The sequence below is a fragment of the Pseudoliparis swirei genome, chromosome 18 (assembly GCF_029220125.1).
Source record: "Pseudoliparis swirei isolate HS2019 ecotype Mariana Trench chromosome 18, NWPU_hadal_v1, whole genome shotgun sequence".
Taxonomy (NCBI): domain Eukaryota; kingdom Metazoa; phylum Chordata; class Actinopteri; order Perciformes; family Liparidae; genus Pseudoliparis; species Pseudoliparis swirei.
In genome coordinates this window covers 28199509-28217008 of record NC_079405.1, presented here as the reverse complement: position 1 = coordinate 28217008, position 17500 = coordinate 28199509, and the positions used below count along the sequence as shown (strand labels likewise).

Here is a 17500-nt window from a genome sequence, read left to right as displayed (position 1 = left end):
GTTTTTTAAAATTAATATATATGTTTATTTTATATATATATATATGTTTTCTTTTAATATGTTTATTATATATATATATATGTTTATTTATATATATAGATGTTTGTTTTTATATGGATATATTTTTATATAAATATTTTTCGATATTTTTTTTTTAAATAATTATTTATTTATTTTTAGATAATAAATATAAATATATAAAAATAAATATATTTATTTATATATATATATATAAATATAGAGAGAGAGAGAGAGTGTGTGGCTCAGCTGGGTTCCATAAACTGTTTTGCTGCTTTATTCAGAATTCAGTGGAAATTCTGTGAATAACCTGCCAGCCCCCCCCCCCCCCCCACCCCCGACACCTGACTCCCACAAAGCGCATCGCTTCATTAATGCGTCCGTCACTAATGGAGCAGACGAAGCGAGGCACACGGCCCCTGTGGCCTCACGCCGACACTCTGCGGGCGGCTGACAACAACACGGCGCTCCTCGCCGCCGCGTGTTGTCGTAGCTCTTCGTCCGGCGCCCCCCGTGTCCTCTGGGCTCATCCTCTCCATCAACGAGCCCCCGTCTGCTGCACCTATTCACGGAAGGCCTGGTGTGACGTTGTCGTGCTCTTCTTCTTCGTCTCTCCTCCTCTTCCCGCTCGCCACAGAGTCGGTGGACAACAAGATGAACTTCAACAACCTGCTGATGATGTACCACGAGCAAGGCAGCAGCCCCGACTCCAGCAAGGAGGAGGCCTGCAGCTTCTCCATGCTGCCCCACCTGGCCGACCTGGTGTCCTACAGCATCCAGAAGGTCATCGGCTTCGCCAAGATGATCCCTGGCTTCAGGTGTGTGTGTGTGTATGTTAGTGTGTGTGTGTGTGTATACGTTCCTATGTGTTCTAGAGAATGCGTTGGCATAAATAATAACATGCTAATTGGTAGTTATGCTCTGCTATGTTTCTGGGGGTTTAACCCTCCTGCTCAAGGGTTGAGCTGGTGAGAATATGGAGGTCAAAGGTCACCATTTGGCCATAACTAAGATGCTATTTCCATTCAACATTCATCCGATTGGAGGACGTGATCACGTGACGGAAGCACCCGTTTCATCTCCACGTGCGAGTGACTCTTTACCTAAATGTGCGTTGGAGACTTTGTACGGCCGCTTGTTTTCCCCCCCGATGGGTCGATACCACGGCGAGGTCTAAAGGTCAAAGATTACCGACACGCAACCACATCACAGGTCGCCGACGCAGTACGGGACGTCTGTTTATGGCCCGTTGTTCCCGGCCAGGTGACACACCTGCCGTCGTGACATGCTGCCGGTGTGAAGTTCAGCCCTTTAAAGTGTGTCGGTGGGTGATTGCGTCACCTTTTTGGAGAAACACGTTTCTATAGATACGAGATATCTTTTGTCTAAACCAAGACTCTGTTGCGGCTCCCCGAGGCTTTCAATGGATAAATAAATAAAATAAAAGTCACGGCGGAGATTATATTTATATATATCTATATATATTGTGTGTATCTCAGCGGCTCCCTAACGTGGTCTCCGCCCCTCAGGGAGCTGACTGCAGAGGACCAGATCGCTCTGCTCAAGTCCAGCGCCATCGAGGTGATCATGCTGCGCTCCAACCAGAGCTTCAGCCTGGAGGACATGTCCTGGAGCTGCGGGGGGCCGGACTTCAAATACCAGGTCAGCGACGTCACCAAAGGTCAGTGAAAAAAAATATATATATATTAATTATATCTATATTTTATTTATATATATATATATCTTTTTTATATACATTAATTTTTTTATCTACATAAAAAGAAGAAAAAAATATATATTTATTAATTATATCCCTATTTAATTTTTATATATATTAATTTTCCAGGGTTTTCTTTTTTTGGCAAACTCTCTTTTCTTTAAAACGCGTCTTCTCCTTTTCCCCGTGTCCTCGGCAGCGGGCCACTCTCTGGAGCTGCTGGAGCCTCTGGTGAAGTTCCAGGTGGGCTTGAAGAAGCTGAACCTGCAGGAGGAGGAGCACGTGCTGCTGATGGCCATCTGCCTGCTGTCTCCAGGTAACCGGGGGGCGGGGCTTGTGTGGGGGGCGGGGCCTCCAGGGAGTGACGGACAATATATTCATTTTGCGAAAGATCAACTGTTATTTAGAGATGATTTGTCCGTCAATATTATTCTATCGTGATTGGAACACATTCATGTGAATAGTGTGCATTTATTCTACATGTACAGTTAAGCACGCAAGTGTGTGTAACTAAGTGTATATTTGCATTAATGTGTGTGTGTGTGTGAGGCACCTCATTATCCATCAGATGCTCTCCACTATCTAAAATTAGCAGGACCATGCAATTTAATGTTGATTTTTTGATAAAAAATGTGATTATTAAATGAATATTATTCCATCCAATCTTCATTTGTTAATTTTGCTCGTGTACCAAACGCACACATTTCAAGACTCCTCCCCCTTCTCTCCCCCGCAGACCGCCCCGGTGTGCAGGACCACGCCCGGATCGAGGTCCTGCAGGACCAGCTGTCCGAGACCCTGCAGGCCTTCATCACGCTGCACCACCCGGCCGGGCGGCTGCTCTACGCCAAGATGATCCAGAAGCTGGCCGACCTGCGCAGCCTCAACGAGGAGCACTCCAAGCAGTACCGCTCGCTCTCCTTCCAGCAGGAGCACAGCCTGCAGCTCACGCCGCTGGTGCTGGAGGTGTTCGGGAGCGAGGTCTCCTAGAACCTCCCGGAACCTCCAGAGCCTCGACGCGGCGGCGAGGGAGGAGACCGAGGGGGTAAAGATGCAGGCGGGGAGCTGAGGATGGACCGAGTGGTGTGGAGCGAGACGCGAGTGGAAGAGAGAAAGCTGTGTGTGTGTGTGTGTGTGTGTTAGTCGTGTGTCTCGTCTAAAGAAGTCTACTCTCATCCGGAGACGTAGTACTAAGGAAACTTCATATAATACAAATATACGTGCATAAACACAAACGCCAACAAGCCGACATTTCTACGACTTCTCCAGCGTTTGTCCGTCTTCACATCGTCGACCTGCTGCTCGAGCACACGGACTCTCAGCGATTCCGTTAGCCATCCGGTGGAGCTACCTCTTTGTTTTGCATCACGTGGCACACACACTTTGACACATTTAGACTCAGTACGTTCTAAAGACTTCTCTCGGTGACGAGGAACACGCGCCGCCCACCTGTCGCCCGACGCCTGGTCTCAAAAGAAATAGCTTCTGGTCGGACGCTACCTTCTCAGAGAAAGCTTCCAGTACCTAAACATAACCGTTCTGCTGCTTCATGAGGGGTCTGAGGACTGTGTGTGTGTGTGTGTGTGTGTGTGTGTGTGTGTGTGTGTGTGTGTGTGTGTGTGTGTGTGTGTGTGTGTGTGTGTGTGTGTGTGTGTGTGTGTGTGTGTGTGTGTGTGTGTGTGTGTGTGGGGGTCTTGAGGTGAGACTTAGCCACTAAATGTGTGAGCCACCTTTTATACACCGATAACTGTCAATCAAACCTGCGCTGTGGCTTCTTTTTAAAAAAAATAGTTTTCTTTTCTCATTAGTCTACTTTGTTTTCTTTGTTTTCCCCCTCGTGTAAATAGTTAATTACTCCCACGTGTATCCCGAGCACCATGACCACCCCCGTGTGTTGGTATGCTCCGTATCTACAGTGTGTTAAAGCGACTTTAAAAAGGGCTACGATGCCAAATTCTAACTGGAATAGTAAACCGAGGCCAGAGGGGGGGGGGGGGGGGGGGCTCGTACATACACACACATAGCTGCATACCATACTTGGCTTATATATCCTGACGTCATTGCGATTGTTTCTTTTTTTATGTTTTTCTTGTTTTATACGTCGTTTCAACCTTTTTTCAGAAAACGCTGCCGGGACCTCCAGATTGTATAGACCCCCCCCCCCCCCCCCCAGGCCTTCCCGTGTGCTGCGCCGCCCTCTAGTGGCCGCATTGTGTAAATACCAGGTATATCCATATGTCCGCTGTACATAGGGCTACGTAGATATCTCTCAACGCGTCATTTTTTTTTCTTCTACAAAAATATATATGCAAATACGATATTGACCTTTTTCTGTCTTTGCTCTTATCACTATGTTCTGAGACGCTACTCGACTTTGATCTTGTTTTTTTTGTTTTGCCGAGGTTAGAAACGGCTTCAACGAGGAATCTCTCGTGTAATTATCTTAGTTTTTTTGTGGTTGATGCATTCGTCTGATTTTTTTATTTGATTTTTTCCGAAAGAGGACGACCACGCTGCTCTCTAATATAAGCCATATACATCATTAAGCTAGTCGTACATCGCCGGAGCCTCGGACGTCCTCGTTACATAAGCTTCTAAACTCTGCGTCTCTCGGCTGTCGATCATCTTTCGGCTTTGGCTTCATCCGACGGCTGCCAACGGCTCTTAAACCAAACTGCCGGCTTGCGGGGGGGGCAGTGATTTTCGGCTTGCTGCATGTGGGATGACGGTCAAAGGATGTGACGCGGTTGTTTTTTTATATGCATATACCCAGACAAGTGTTTGTCAAATTGTTGTCAAGTTCGGACGATTTTTCACGAACGCAGAAGACATGAAAGAAGTCGTTTGACCTCGTGTGATTGGTCAGAAGGCCTCGAGAGAACGATGGATAGAGGGGGAGAGAGAGATGGAGAGAGAGAGAGCATGTGTATGTTGTGGAGCTCTGAGAAGTCGGGACCTTTTTTAATTGGTTGGTTTTCCTCTGTCACGACGCTTTGTCCCGCCTCCTTGACACGGAGATGATCTGCAGAGGTCGTCTCGTCAGTTTTTTTTAGACGTTTGCATATTCACAGAATTAATTATATATAAATACTTATCTATATATCTATAAATATAAAAGTATTTATATATATATATTTTATGCATATATATATATATTTTATGTATTTATATATGTACATTTTAATTATTTATATATATATTTCACATATACTTATACATATTTATATATATATTAGGTATTTATATGTATATTTTATATATACTTATATATTATATATATATTCATGTGTGTTTGTATATATATATATATATACTTATATGAATATATTCATATATTTTCATATACATATTCATATATGAATATATATATTCGCCCCGTTGTGATTGGACCGTGAGGAGTTCAGGAGTCACTCCCATGTGACGAGCTCTCTCACTGAACACTGGGACGTTTTTTTAAATGTCTCACATGTAGATTTTCCTCTGAATTCATTGATGAATTTAGTTGTGCGTTGTTCTTGAGACGGAGATGTGGTGTTGGTGTGTGTTTGGAGACTAGATGAACGTTGTAAGTGCCACGGGGAGAGTTCCCTCCACAGAGCAGAGCGTCTTGAGACGGATGGATCAAGAGTAGATTTCTCACAGTTGCATGTAAATAAGGAGCATCCTCCGAACCCGTTACGTTTTTAACTGGAAGACGATCCGCCCGTCAATGGACCTCCACCGCCGTCAGCGTAACACGTTATACACAACTCATGGTCCACGATCACCAGCAAGCTTTACGGTTTATTACATTAGGAGACATTCTTTTTAAGGTTTTTGTTTTGTTGGTAGAACTACTCCCATTACAAATCCTGTCTGTAAAAACATAACTCATTTAAACCGGTTGTCTGTCTCGCACACAGGCCTCGAGTCTGTCGTTGTTGTTGTTGTTTGTCCTTCCCGCTCGGACAGGGATTGTAATGGAATCGACTTAATTTCGCTCTTACACAAAGTAGTGTTCACGATGTCTGTACACCATAATCTACCTAAAACCTACCTCTTTTAGCTCAGATATTATGCTTTCGCATTAAGCATCTGCCTCTTGTTTTTACTTTTGTAATATTTGTATTCATGTTGGTATTTATTGCTGTCTAATGAGTCATACTTCAATGATTACCTCAGAGATATCTCACACATTTGGGAGAGTCCAGCTAATGAAGTCATAGTCTTTTCTTTTTTTTTGTACAGTTCCTCTCAGACTTAGCGTTGCTCTTTTTTCTTTTTTTAACGGACAAAATACCGGGAGAGTTTTCAACATAGTGCCTGAGCTCTGCCGGGCCGGGCGAGGGCGCCTTTACTCCAAAACAAAGACGCCCTTCTCTTGCATCTTTGGTCCTTTTTTGGATAAGCTTGGTAACTTTTTATTTTAAGCAAACGATGCAATTTTGATCCCCGTCGGCCGATCGCCTCGCTGCTCGACGGCCTTCTGGAGAGGAGCGCCGTGTGGCTGCAGAACCCTCTGTGTGCTGTAGGGGGCGCTGTGGGCTGCAGAACCCTCTGTGTGCTGTAGGGGGCGCTGTGGGCTGCAGAACACTGTGTGCTGTAGGGGGCGCTGTGGGCTCCGCTCTCTACAGGGTTCATACAGTCATGGGAACCCGTGGCATTTTTTTAACATGTTTATTTCCAGGCCTGGAAAAGCCCTTTTTAAAAAAACACAAAAAAACATTTTAATCCCTAAAGTTTTGGAAAAGTCATGTAAAAGTATTTATGTTAATTTACACAGTTTGAAAGAAAAAAATAGAAACAAATTAAGTTAAATTAATGAATTAATTAAAATGTATAAATTTGTATTAAAAAAAAAAAGAATAAACATTTATATCGATGTTTATTATTAATCAAACTATCGTCTCCTTCATTTGTGTCATTTATACGATGACATTTCACCACATGTGGTCATGGAAATGTGGTTTAAAGTCCTGGAAGGTCAGAGGTCAACATGTGTATGAACCCTGTCTGCAGTCCACCATCTAGTCCTCTTATTGCCCCCCCCCCCCCCCCCCTCTAACACGGGGAATCCTCAACATCATGCAATGCTGCTTTTTATCTCGAGCGTCGCCGCGCTGCGAGTCCACATCGTCTGCGACGCACGACTCGGTGTGCGCCGCTCGTTGGGAAAAACACACGAGTCCTTTTTTTTTTTTTTTTTACTTTTTTTTTTTTTTTCGTGTTCTAATAACTCACTTTAGTGAACTTTTAAACCCAGTTTATTCTGTATTCTCTCGTCAAACTGCTTCAGGTAAACACTGAACGAACAAGAACGCTTTTTATCGATCGGTGAATCCTGAGGAGGAATGTCGTCGCCGTGGTTACGGCCGCCCGGAGGTAAATATTAACGGAGCTTCGGACGATCCCCCGGCTTCAGAGCGTGAGATCGGCCCCTTGGCGCCTAGCGTATCGATTTCATATCGGAATAAACTCGATATTTTTGTTATCATTGTGAACCCAAATCATGCCACTTTTAAATAAAAAACCAACAAAAAAAGCACTTATGAGATTATGTTTTACGCATATTGATCTGAATCTACTCGCCATGAGCGTGAAACGGCTCCAGCTATTAGAAAGAAGAAGTTAGACACTTACATTTATTTGTAAATTGCAAATTCGTCTTTTGTCCCTTTTTTATTTTTTCATTATTTTATTTCAAAGATCTTTTTTTTTATATTTTAAATTGGTGTTTTATGTAATGTTATTTTTGTCAGATGTTTTGCAAATCAAAAATAAAACAGTTGTACATACAAACGCTGGAATTCTGTGATTTCTGTTTGGGGAATATAAAATATTTAATGATAATATATGAAAGTTTAAGGAAAGTTTATCCGACTCATGCAACTTCTGAACATCGCTGCTCAGATTCTGCATATTCAGCTCTTTAGAAATGTGCAAACGAAAGGAGCAATGCCTGAATGGAGGAGCAACGCCTGAATGGAGGAGCAACGCTTGCAGGAGGAGCAACGCCTGAATGGAGGAGCAACGCCTGCAGGAGGAGCAACGCCTGAATGGAGGAGCAACGCCTGAATAATTTATCATTTTTCGTAGAGGTGATGTATTATTCAGTCGAGTTGCATATTTTGTGTTTTGGGGTATTTTGTAATTTATTTGGGGAACATGGAGTTAGAACATAATTAAATAATCTTCATCTCTAATCATCATAATGCATCTCAAGCTTGTGTCAGGTGATGGTCGGTGCCTCCAGGTCATAGTTTATATATATATAATATATGTCTGTTTCTGTTTCTGGTCTTATTGATAAACTTATAACTATCTTCATGCTCACCACCAGAGGGCGCTGTGTCTCCCTCATTGACCCAGTGACCTCTGCTTCAACGATAACCAGAAGCAGTTATGATCGTTGGGACCGGACCGGCTCACCACAGAGTGAGCCCACACACACACACACACAATGACACACACGCACACACAATGACACACACACGCACACACACAAAGACAGACAGAATCAGTTATGCACGAGTCGGTTATGGTTTATTACGCGGGAGACATAACTGGCGCGTTGGACAATATGCCGGAAGAGATTTGAGCTCACCTCGGCTCCACGGGGGCGAGATTGCGCGAGCGGCTGATGTTCAGGGCGCCGAATAAAAGGTTATCAGTGGAATCCAGTCGCCCTCAGGCGGTCCGTTGAGGAGCCGAGGGCCTCCTTTGGCCGGCTGATAAGAGCTGGCGATGAGCCGTTGGGGCCCGAGGCGGAGAGAGGGGCCACGGGGCCCCTGAGGTGAGCCTGCAGAGCAGCTGCAGTAATGCATCATGGAGGTGCGTTGTCATGAGCAGGGGTCCCCAAACTAAGGCCCGCGGGGGGGGGGGGGGGGGGTCAACTGGCCGGCCGGCCTTTATGAGATTGGAGTGGGACACGGAGAGCATGTGGAGTGGTGCTCTTCTTCGCAATAAAACAGCTTTGATGGGACGCGTCGTCTCGGCCAATCAGCGTTCAGATGTCGACAGCGTTCGGGGGGTTAGCGTTAGCTTGAATGTTAGCCGCTACATCTGCTGCTGTCACGCGGCGCGGTGCATCGATGCTAACAAGGTACCCGCACGTTAAAAACAATATGATTTAGCATATGTTTAGAATCAATACTACGAATAATCAATGCTATTATTACTATTATAGATGAATGTACCAGTCTGGTATTTATGGTCTCATATTGTTTTTATGGTCTTGTATCAGGTATCATATTTATGGCAGGTATGAACAGATATTTATCACTCTATATTTATACATATAAATATTATATATATAGAAATATAGAAATATAATTTATATGTGTATATATATATTATCTCTCTATATATATTTATATATACATGTATATAATAATACACGTGTGTGTGTGTACATTTTTTATGTCGTTGCGCTCGAGTCGAGTGTGTTTGTGGTTTCCTGAACATTTAACAACTCGAAACTTTATGTACCAGTGTGTGTGTCTGTGTGTGTGTGTGTCTGTGTGTGTGTGTCTCTGTCTGTGTGTGTGTGTGTGTCTGTCTGTGTGTGTGTCTGTGTGTGTGTGTGTGTCTGTATGTCTGTCTCTGTCTGTGTGTGTGTGTGTCTGTCTGTGTGTCTGTGTGTGTGTGTGTGTCTGTGTGTGTGTCTCTGTCTGTGTGTGTGTGTGTGTGTCTGTGTGTGTGTATGTGTCTCTGTCTGTCTGTGTGTGTGTGTGCACATTTTCATGCTAGTGGTGGTGGTCGGGGGGGGGGGAGGTTGCATTTCCGCCAGCACACAGGTGCATCGTGTAATACATCCCACACACACACACACACTCCTGTGAGACGTGAGATCGAGCAGCAGCGTGTCGGCTGCGTCTCGTGGTGGTTGTTGTTGTTGTTGGTCTTGCGGTGATGTTTTTTTGTTTTTTTATTTGCTGAACAAAAATGTATCTTGTCTCGTACAAAAATGGGCGTGGCTTAATAAACCACACACACACACACAGACAGACACAGACTCACACACACACACACACACACACTCCTCGGCGGGCCGTTGTGCGTCGGGTTCTCAGGTCCCCGTCCAGAGGCCTCCTGTAACCCGAGGCTCTCGGCGGTTCTGCAGCAGCTGAGCAGAACATCTGCCGGGTCCCCGGGAGCCTCCACCGTGGGACACGGACCCTAACCCCCCCCCCTGTTTTCATCATCTCTTCTGTGGCTGGACTTTGGCCCTCTTCTGTGAATCAAGCGCCCCCCCCACACACACACACACCTCCCCAGCATGCCCCCCTCCCCCATACAGCTGTTCCCTTGCACATTCTTTCATTCTTTAGGGCTGAGGGACCCATTACTCTCCTTCCTGGTGTGTGTGTGTGCGTGTGTGTGTGTGTGTGTGTGTGTGTGTGTGTGAAGAAAGAAAGAAAGAGGCTATGTAACTATTTGAGAGGGATCTAGAGCCTGAAAGACAGAGTACAGCTGCATGGAGAACACACACACACACACACACTCACACACACACACACACACACACACACACTCACACACACACACTCCCCCAGCTGTTTGCCTCTTGCCAATTACTGCGGGCCCTCCCGGTCCCCCCCCCCCCCCCTCTGGTTATTTTTAGCCTGAGAGTCGGGGGCTCCTTCACGGCCTAATCACGGCATCCACCGTGTAACCGCTGCCCCCCCCCCCCCCCCTTTAAAACTTCCCTCTCCATCCTCCCCATCTCTTTAGGCTCCGCCCCCAGGTCGTATACTTGGGAATGCAAAACAAATGCAAAACCAGGTCGGACCCGACAGCCAGCGGAGCCGCTAGCCGGTTGTTTGGCGTGCGGGATCCATCGTGACCTCCAGGCCCCTCCCCTTCCTGTGGGAGGCGGGTCGGCCCCCACACAACAGACGGCATTGTGGGTAAAGTATACGCGGTCCTCCGTCCCAGATTCCTAATCTTGTTTAATTCAAGGAAAAGTTTGTAACAGTCGATCATTTGGTGTCAAATCAAAGCTCTCGCTCTCGACTCGTCAGACATTTAGTTTTTTATCGTTAACAGAGTTCCTTTAAACTGAAGACTCTGCGACGCTTGAACGCAACACGAAACGACTCGATCGGAACAAAGAAAACATCGTCGTCACTTTAAATAACTCCACGTCCGGTTTGACCTTCACCCGGACGGCGGTCTCCTGGGTGAAGGTCGTGTGTTTGTGTGACTCATCATAACAACAACACAACACCAGACTCACGAGACACCAGACGGAGACAAGTCCTCCGTGAGTTGTTGTTGTTGTTGTTTATGGGATGTACAGGAATAGGCTATACGTCTCTTTAAGGCTTATAATGCAGCTTTCCTGTTTCTGCACTTTGTCCATCCTAAAGAGAGACACCTCCTGCTATTGTCTGCACAATCTCTCTCTCTTTCTGATGCTGTCTGCATGCGTGAGGGTGCTGTCTGCATGCGTGAGGGTGTTGTCTGCATGCGTGAGGGTGCTGTCTGCATGCGTGAGGGTGCTGTCTGCATGTGTGAGGGTGCTGTCTGCATGTGTGAGGGTGCTGTCTGCATGCGTGAGGGTGCTGTCTGCATGTGTACGGGTGCTGTCTGCATGCGTGAGGGTGATGTCTGCATGTGTGAGGGTGCTGTCTGCATGTGTGAGGGTGCTGTCTGCATGTGTGAGGGTGCTGTCTGCATGTGTGAGGGTGCTGTCTGCATGCGTGAGGGTGCTGTCTGCATGTGTACGGGTGCTGTCTGCATGCGTGAGGGTGCTGTCTGCATGTGTACGGGTGCTGTCTACATGCGTGAGGGTGCTGTCTGCATGCGTGAGGGTGCTGTCTGCATGCGTGAGGGTGCTGTCTGCATGTGTACGGGTGCTGTCTGCATGTGTACGGGTGCTGTCTGCATGTGTGAGGGTGCTGTCTGCATGCGTGAGGGTGCTGTCTGCATGCGTGAGGGTGCTGTCTGCATGTGTGAGGGTGCTGTCTGCATGCGTGAGGATGCTGTCTACATGTGTGAGGGTGCTGTCTGCATGCGTGAGGGTGCTGTCTGCATGCGTGAGGATGCTGTCTGCATGTGTGAGGGTGCTGTCTGCATGCGTGAGGGTTGCCATTGGGCATCTCGTGCCCGATTGTGCATCGTATTGCCTCCCCGGCCTCTCCTCCTCTTTCCTCTCTCCCTCCTTTCCTCTCTCCCTATCTGCCTCCTTTCCTCTGCCTCCTTGTTGGCGATCTGCCCGGCAACTGCTGCTGCCTCCATCACCGGTGGCTGGCTGCATTCCTCTCATTCCTCCTGGCTTCCTGTGACTAGAGGGAGGACCATATGTACCCCCCCCACACCCACTCTCTATAATCCAGTCAGGCCCACTGATCCCACTGATCCCACTGATCCCACTGATCCGGTGTAGAGAAAGTGCCATTTTTGTGTGTGCAATCGATAAAACTCAATTATTGTAACTTCTCCCTCTCTTGTAACCCGAGAGTTCAGATAAATGAACGTTGGTGAATTGGATGTTCTGAGAGTCTGGAACGATCCGTGTCAACATGTTGTCCTGCAGAGCAGAGAGGCGTTCTGGTCTTGTTGTTCTGAGGTCTGTTGATGTTTGTTTATTCACGCGGCTGAACAACAACAACAACAAAAACAGCAGCTTACTGACGGAGAGAGAGAGAGAGAGAGAGAGAGACTCTGCCTGCCTGCCTGTTGTGAGTGTGTGTGTGCATATATATATATATATATATAAGAAATTGGAAGTATTTAGTTTATCAAGGTATTTACATGCATTCTTCATATTAAGGAACGGGTGTGTTGCATTCACACACGCACACACACACACGCACACGCGCGCGCGCGCGCACAGAGCCTCCTTCCCGCCTCCCTCAGCAGGTGGAGCCCTCACACCCGAATGCCTCTGCGGGGTGAAAGAGGCTCGTGAGCGGCTTCAGCTCCGCTGACACTCGGTGCGCAGGAGGCGGACCGGAGGGCAGCTCCCGGTGCCGCTGGACGCGACGCGCGGCGCGCGCTGACGGGAGCCGACGTGTTGGGAGTTTAACGACATCAGCCTGACAACGAAACTTTTTTTTTTTTTTTTTTTAAGCCCTTGGGTGACAACGACGTCTCCCCTCCCCGCGGACCGGCGGTCATCCCCGCGGGTGTCGCGTGACGTCTCCGGTTGGACGGTAGGCGGAGTTTCGTGTTTCGTGTCTTGAAAAGAAAAGAAACTCATAATTATCTGTTAAAAAAAGAAGAAGAAGGGATTTCGTGAGAGTGCACGCGCTCTCCTGCTTCCAATGTGCACGAGAGCGCATGCACGCGTACGGAGGCGCGCGCATAGGAGCGCAGCAGGTGTGAGAAGCTCACCTGGCTGAGACGACTCGTCCACAGGTAGATTGTCTTTCATCCGGTTGATTTAAAGAAATGAAGTTTGGCAATTTAAAACAAAATAAAATAATAAAAAAACGTCATGATTTCTAAAATCAGAATAAGTGTACGTGACGTCATGACTCGTGGAAGATGCTCTAAATGAATTAAAGTGATTAAATTATCTTAATCCGACACAACGTGACCGTTTTGAGGTGGTAAACAGGGTTAGTGATGACGTCATGATGGTATTAAGGCCCGCTGTGAGAGTGAATGTTCTCTTCATGACGTCATCGAAAAGTTTGACTCATTTAGTCCTCGACACATGTTGGGTTGTTTGTTAGACCATGGGGGGGGGGGGTTACGTGTGTGTGTGTGTGTGTGGGGGTTACGTGAGTGTGTGTGTGTGTGGGGGGTTACGTGTGTGTGTGTGTGGGGGGGGGGGGTTACGTGAGTGCGTGTGTGTGGGGGGGGGGGGGGGGGGTATGTGTGTGCTGTATTATGACGTCAGTAGTAAAAATGGTTAGATCCCATCCAAGCGCCTTTAGTCCATGAAAAATGAAAACACACACACGTACACACACACGCGTACACACACACGTACACACACACGTACACACACACACACGCGCGGCAGCCATGCGTAGGATGAGTCGGCGTAACCTCCGCTCGGCCCACTTCCTGTTGCCTTTCAGATGACCACCAGAGAGCATTGTGGGTAAATGCTCCTGGACATTAATAAGTGTCATCTCGCTGTCATTTCCCTTTGCATTGTGGGTAACTCTCTAAACTGTCCTTCAAATTTGATTTTGTCCAAATTTTGGGGTTCTATTGCTTTAAGAATCAAATATTTGAATTTATTAATTTATTAATGGACTTTGTGTTCTGCGTGGAGGACGAAGATGTCCAGTGAGGGACGTTCCTCCATCAGAGGACGAGTGTCTCAGGCCGTCCTTCGTCTCCTCCTTTTCCCAGGCCCGGTGACCTCTAGGTGACCTCTAGATGACCTCTAGGTGACCTCTAGTTGACCTCTAGTTGACTCGGTGTTTCCTCCGCTGACAATGGGCTCCGTGTTCTGGAGCGGCCCGACACCCTGGATCACGCTTCCTGTCCCTGACACACACACACACACACACACACACACGCGCGCGCCCGTGTCACGGGGTGGTGGGGGGGGGGGGGTGACGGCCCGATGGAGGTGGTGAATCCGTCACGGTTTCCTTTGAAGTACCGAAAGGAAGTCGGGTCCTCATTTGCATAATTGAAAAAAAATAGAAAACCTTTAAAAAAAAGTTAATCAAATTTCAGCCAATAAAACTTTTAATTAATAATCTTTACATTCATAATTCATATATTCGCTGTCGTAAAAACTCTCATGTGCTGAACATGATGCTTATTGACACACACACACACACACACACATAAAGAAGCATGTTTGGGCAATTGGTAATGCTATTAATACACTTATATGTACACACACACACATGTCGCACACTCATAAAAACAAGTGGTGTGTGTGACGCTATTAATAAATTGAGAATCTGCCATTCACGATCCCTGACAACAGTGTTAGTGTGTGTGTGTGTGTCTGTATGTGTGTGTGTGTGTGTGTGTGCGTGCGCCAACCCCTCAACTGTCGCACGAGTTGTGCAAACACAAAGACCTGCTGTATAAACTCCGAGGAAACAACTGCACACTATTAATATCTTTGACGCACACACACACACACACAAGGACACACACAAGGACACACACACGTACGGGGATCGATGCTCCTGCTGCTCGGAGGCCGAGGGACAGAATGTCCCCGACAGCTGTGGTTCCTCTGGAGGCGGTGCAGGTGGAGCAGCTCATGGTGTGTGTGTGTGGGTCTGTGTGTGTGTGTGTGTGTCTCTGACCTGACCTGACCCCCACCAGCACACGTGACCTCTGACCTGACCTCCACCAGCACACGTGACCTCTGACCTGACCTCACCTGGCTGTGTGTTCAGTCGACTCCAACAATAAAACTAAAAGCTCATTTTTGGGCCTCGTGGTGATTTCAATGCTGCAGGACGTCTGAAACTCTGAAGCTTCTGCACCGAGAGGATGTGACGGACTGACTTAGAAACAGGAAGTCACTGTGTGTGTGTGTGTGTGTGTGTGAGTGTGTGTGTGTGTGTGATTCAGAAAGAGGATGATGGTTGTCAATGTGCTATTACAGAAACCAGAAGTTTCTCTCCGGGATTATTTTTAGCACTCGGATCTTATCTCCTTATTTTTTTTTTACGTTCAAGATTTCATCTCATGAATAGTAAAACTTTAAATGTTTTAAATGTTTATCTAAATGTTTTTTTTTATGCGTCCATGAATAGCACATCGGGGAACGACACGTTGGGCTAAAAATACGTTGTTTTGTGTTGAAACTGTAAAATCCTCTTCAGTCTCGGTATGAAGCAATCGGCCGTCGTTGTGGAGGAGAGCTGGGCTTCCTGGTCCCTGAACGCATCGCGCAGTGACTGAGCCGCTGTGTCTCGCACTGAAGCCACAGAACAATAAGGACATTTCATAAAGAACAGGAAGCCGCGTTGTTCAATAAGATATATGTTTAATAAGATATATGTTTAATAAGATATATGTTTAATAATATATATGTTTAATAAGATATGTTTAATAATATATATGTTTAATAAGATATATGTTTAATAAGATATATGTTTAATAAGATATATGTTTAATAATATATATGTTTAATAAGATATGTTTAATAATATATATGTTTAATAAGATATATGTTTAATAAGATATATGTTTAATAACATATATGTTTAATAATATATATGTTTAATAAGATATATGTTTAATAACATATATGTTTAATAATATATATGTTTAATAAGATATATGTTTAATAATATATATGTTTAATATTATATATGTTTAATAACATATATGTTCAATAACATATATGTTTAATAATATATATGTTTAATAATATATATGTCTAATAAGATATATGTTTAATAAGATATATGTTTAATAAGATATATGTTTAATAAGATATATGTTTAATAATATATATGTTTAATATTATATATGTTTAATAACATATATGTTCAATAACATATATGTTTAATAATATATATGTTTAATAATATATATGTCTAATAAGATATATGTTTAATAAGATATATGTTTAATAACATATATGTTTAATAACATATATGTTTAATAATATACATTTTCAATCATATATATGTTTAATAATAAATATTAATAAGATATATGTTTAATACTAAATATTAATAATATATATGTTTAATAATATATATGTTTAATAACATATATGTTTAATAAGATACATTTTCAATCATATATATGTTTAATAATAAATATTAATAAGATATATGTTTAATACTAAATATTAATAATATATATGTTTAATAATGAATATGTTTAATAAATATGTTTAATAATATATATGTCTAACAATATATATGTTTAATAATATATATATGTTGCTACAGCCTGTGTGTGTGTGTGTGTGTGTCTCTCACCACCACTAACACCACAGACCCGCTGTTCCAGTGATTGAATTCCTCTGAAAACACACATACACACACACACACACACTAACACACACACACACACTCTTCTGGTAACACACACACACTCTTCTGGTAACACACACACACACACACTTCTGGTAACACACACACACACACACTCTCTTCTGGTAACACACACACACACACACACTCTCTTCTGGTAACACACACACACACACACTCTCTTCTGGTAACACACACACACACACTCTCTTCTGGTAACTGTTCTGCGGGTATTTCCTATTTGCTCGTTCAGTTTAATTTACTGTAAAATAAACGACCTTCAGCTCTGAAGTTTAGTGTCACGTCCTCCTGAGTGAGAGCCGGGGGCCGCGTGCTCGTCTTCCTCAGTGGAGGTGGTCTCGTCTTCATCAGTGGCCGTGTGCTCGTCTTCCTCAGTGGAGGTGGTCTCGTCTTCATCAGTGGCCGCGTGCTCGTCTTCCTCAGTGGAGGTGGTCTCGTCTTCATCAGTGGCCGTGTGCTCGTCTTCCTCAGTGGAGGTGGTCTCGTCTTCATCAGTGGCCGTGTGCTCGTCTTCCTCAGTGGAGGTGGTCTCGTCTTCATCAGTGGCCGTGTGCTCGTCTTCCTCAGTGGAGGTGGTCTCGTCTTCATCAGTGGCCGCGTGCTCGTCTTCCTCAGTGGAGGTGGTCTCGTCTTCATCAGTGGCCGTGTGCTCGTCTTCCTCAGTGGAGGTGGTCTTCGGGGTTCAGCGCATGGGGAGCGGCTCATGGACCTCAGTGTGACCCAGAGGTCGCTGGAGGCGGCCATGTTGGCCCCCGGCCCGCCCCTCCTCCTCGGGCCCCTGAGCGCTCAGCATCGCTCCCAGTTCTCCCAGTTCTCCCAGTTCTCCCAGCAGCAG

At 45.3% G+C, this 17500-nt stretch overlaps 2 protein-coding genes across 12 annotated transcripts in view; both read left to right on the top strand.

Annotated features, from left to right (window-relative positions):
* The window catches only part of LOC130209082 (vitamin D3 receptor B), a 20281-nt gene extending 12768 nt beyond the window's left edge, over nucleotides 1-7513 (top strand). For all 8 annotated transcript variants that reach the window (XM_056438637.1, XM_056438638.1, XM_056438634.1 and 5 more), the window contains 4 exons: nucleotides 656-836; nucleotides 1548-1699; nucleotides 1935-2051; nucleotides 2472-7513. In XM_056438637.1, coding sequence (XP_056294612.1) covers nucleotides 656-836; nucleotides 1548-1699; nucleotides 1935-2051; nucleotides 2472-2725 — 704 coding nt within the window. In that variant the 3' untranslated portion in view covers nucleotides 2726-7513. The remainder of the gene's footprint in view (nucleotides 1-655; nucleotides 837-1547; nucleotides 1700-1934; nucleotides 2052-2471) is intronic.
* A 1215-nt stretch (nucleotides 7514-8728) lies between these two features.
* The window catches only part of LOC130209081 (histone deacetylase 7-like), a 34400-nt gene continuing 25628 nt past the window's right edge, over nucleotides 8729-17500 (top strand). The window contains exons 1-3 of one of the 4 annotated variants that reach the window (XM_056438626.1): nucleotides 8729-8816; nucleotides 12792-12873; nucleotides 17041-17500. In XM_056438626.1, coding sequence (XP_056294601.1) covers nucleotides 17369-17500 — 132 coding nt within the window. In that variant the 5' untranslated portion in view covers nucleotides 8729-8816; nucleotides 12792-12873; nucleotides 17041-17368. Of the gene's footprint in view, nucleotides 8817-12791; nucleotides 12874-13011; nucleotides 13079-16563 lie in introns of those variants that run through there. The other 3 variants (XM_056438627.1, XM_056438629.1, XM_056438628.1) reach the window with 3 other exon arrangements.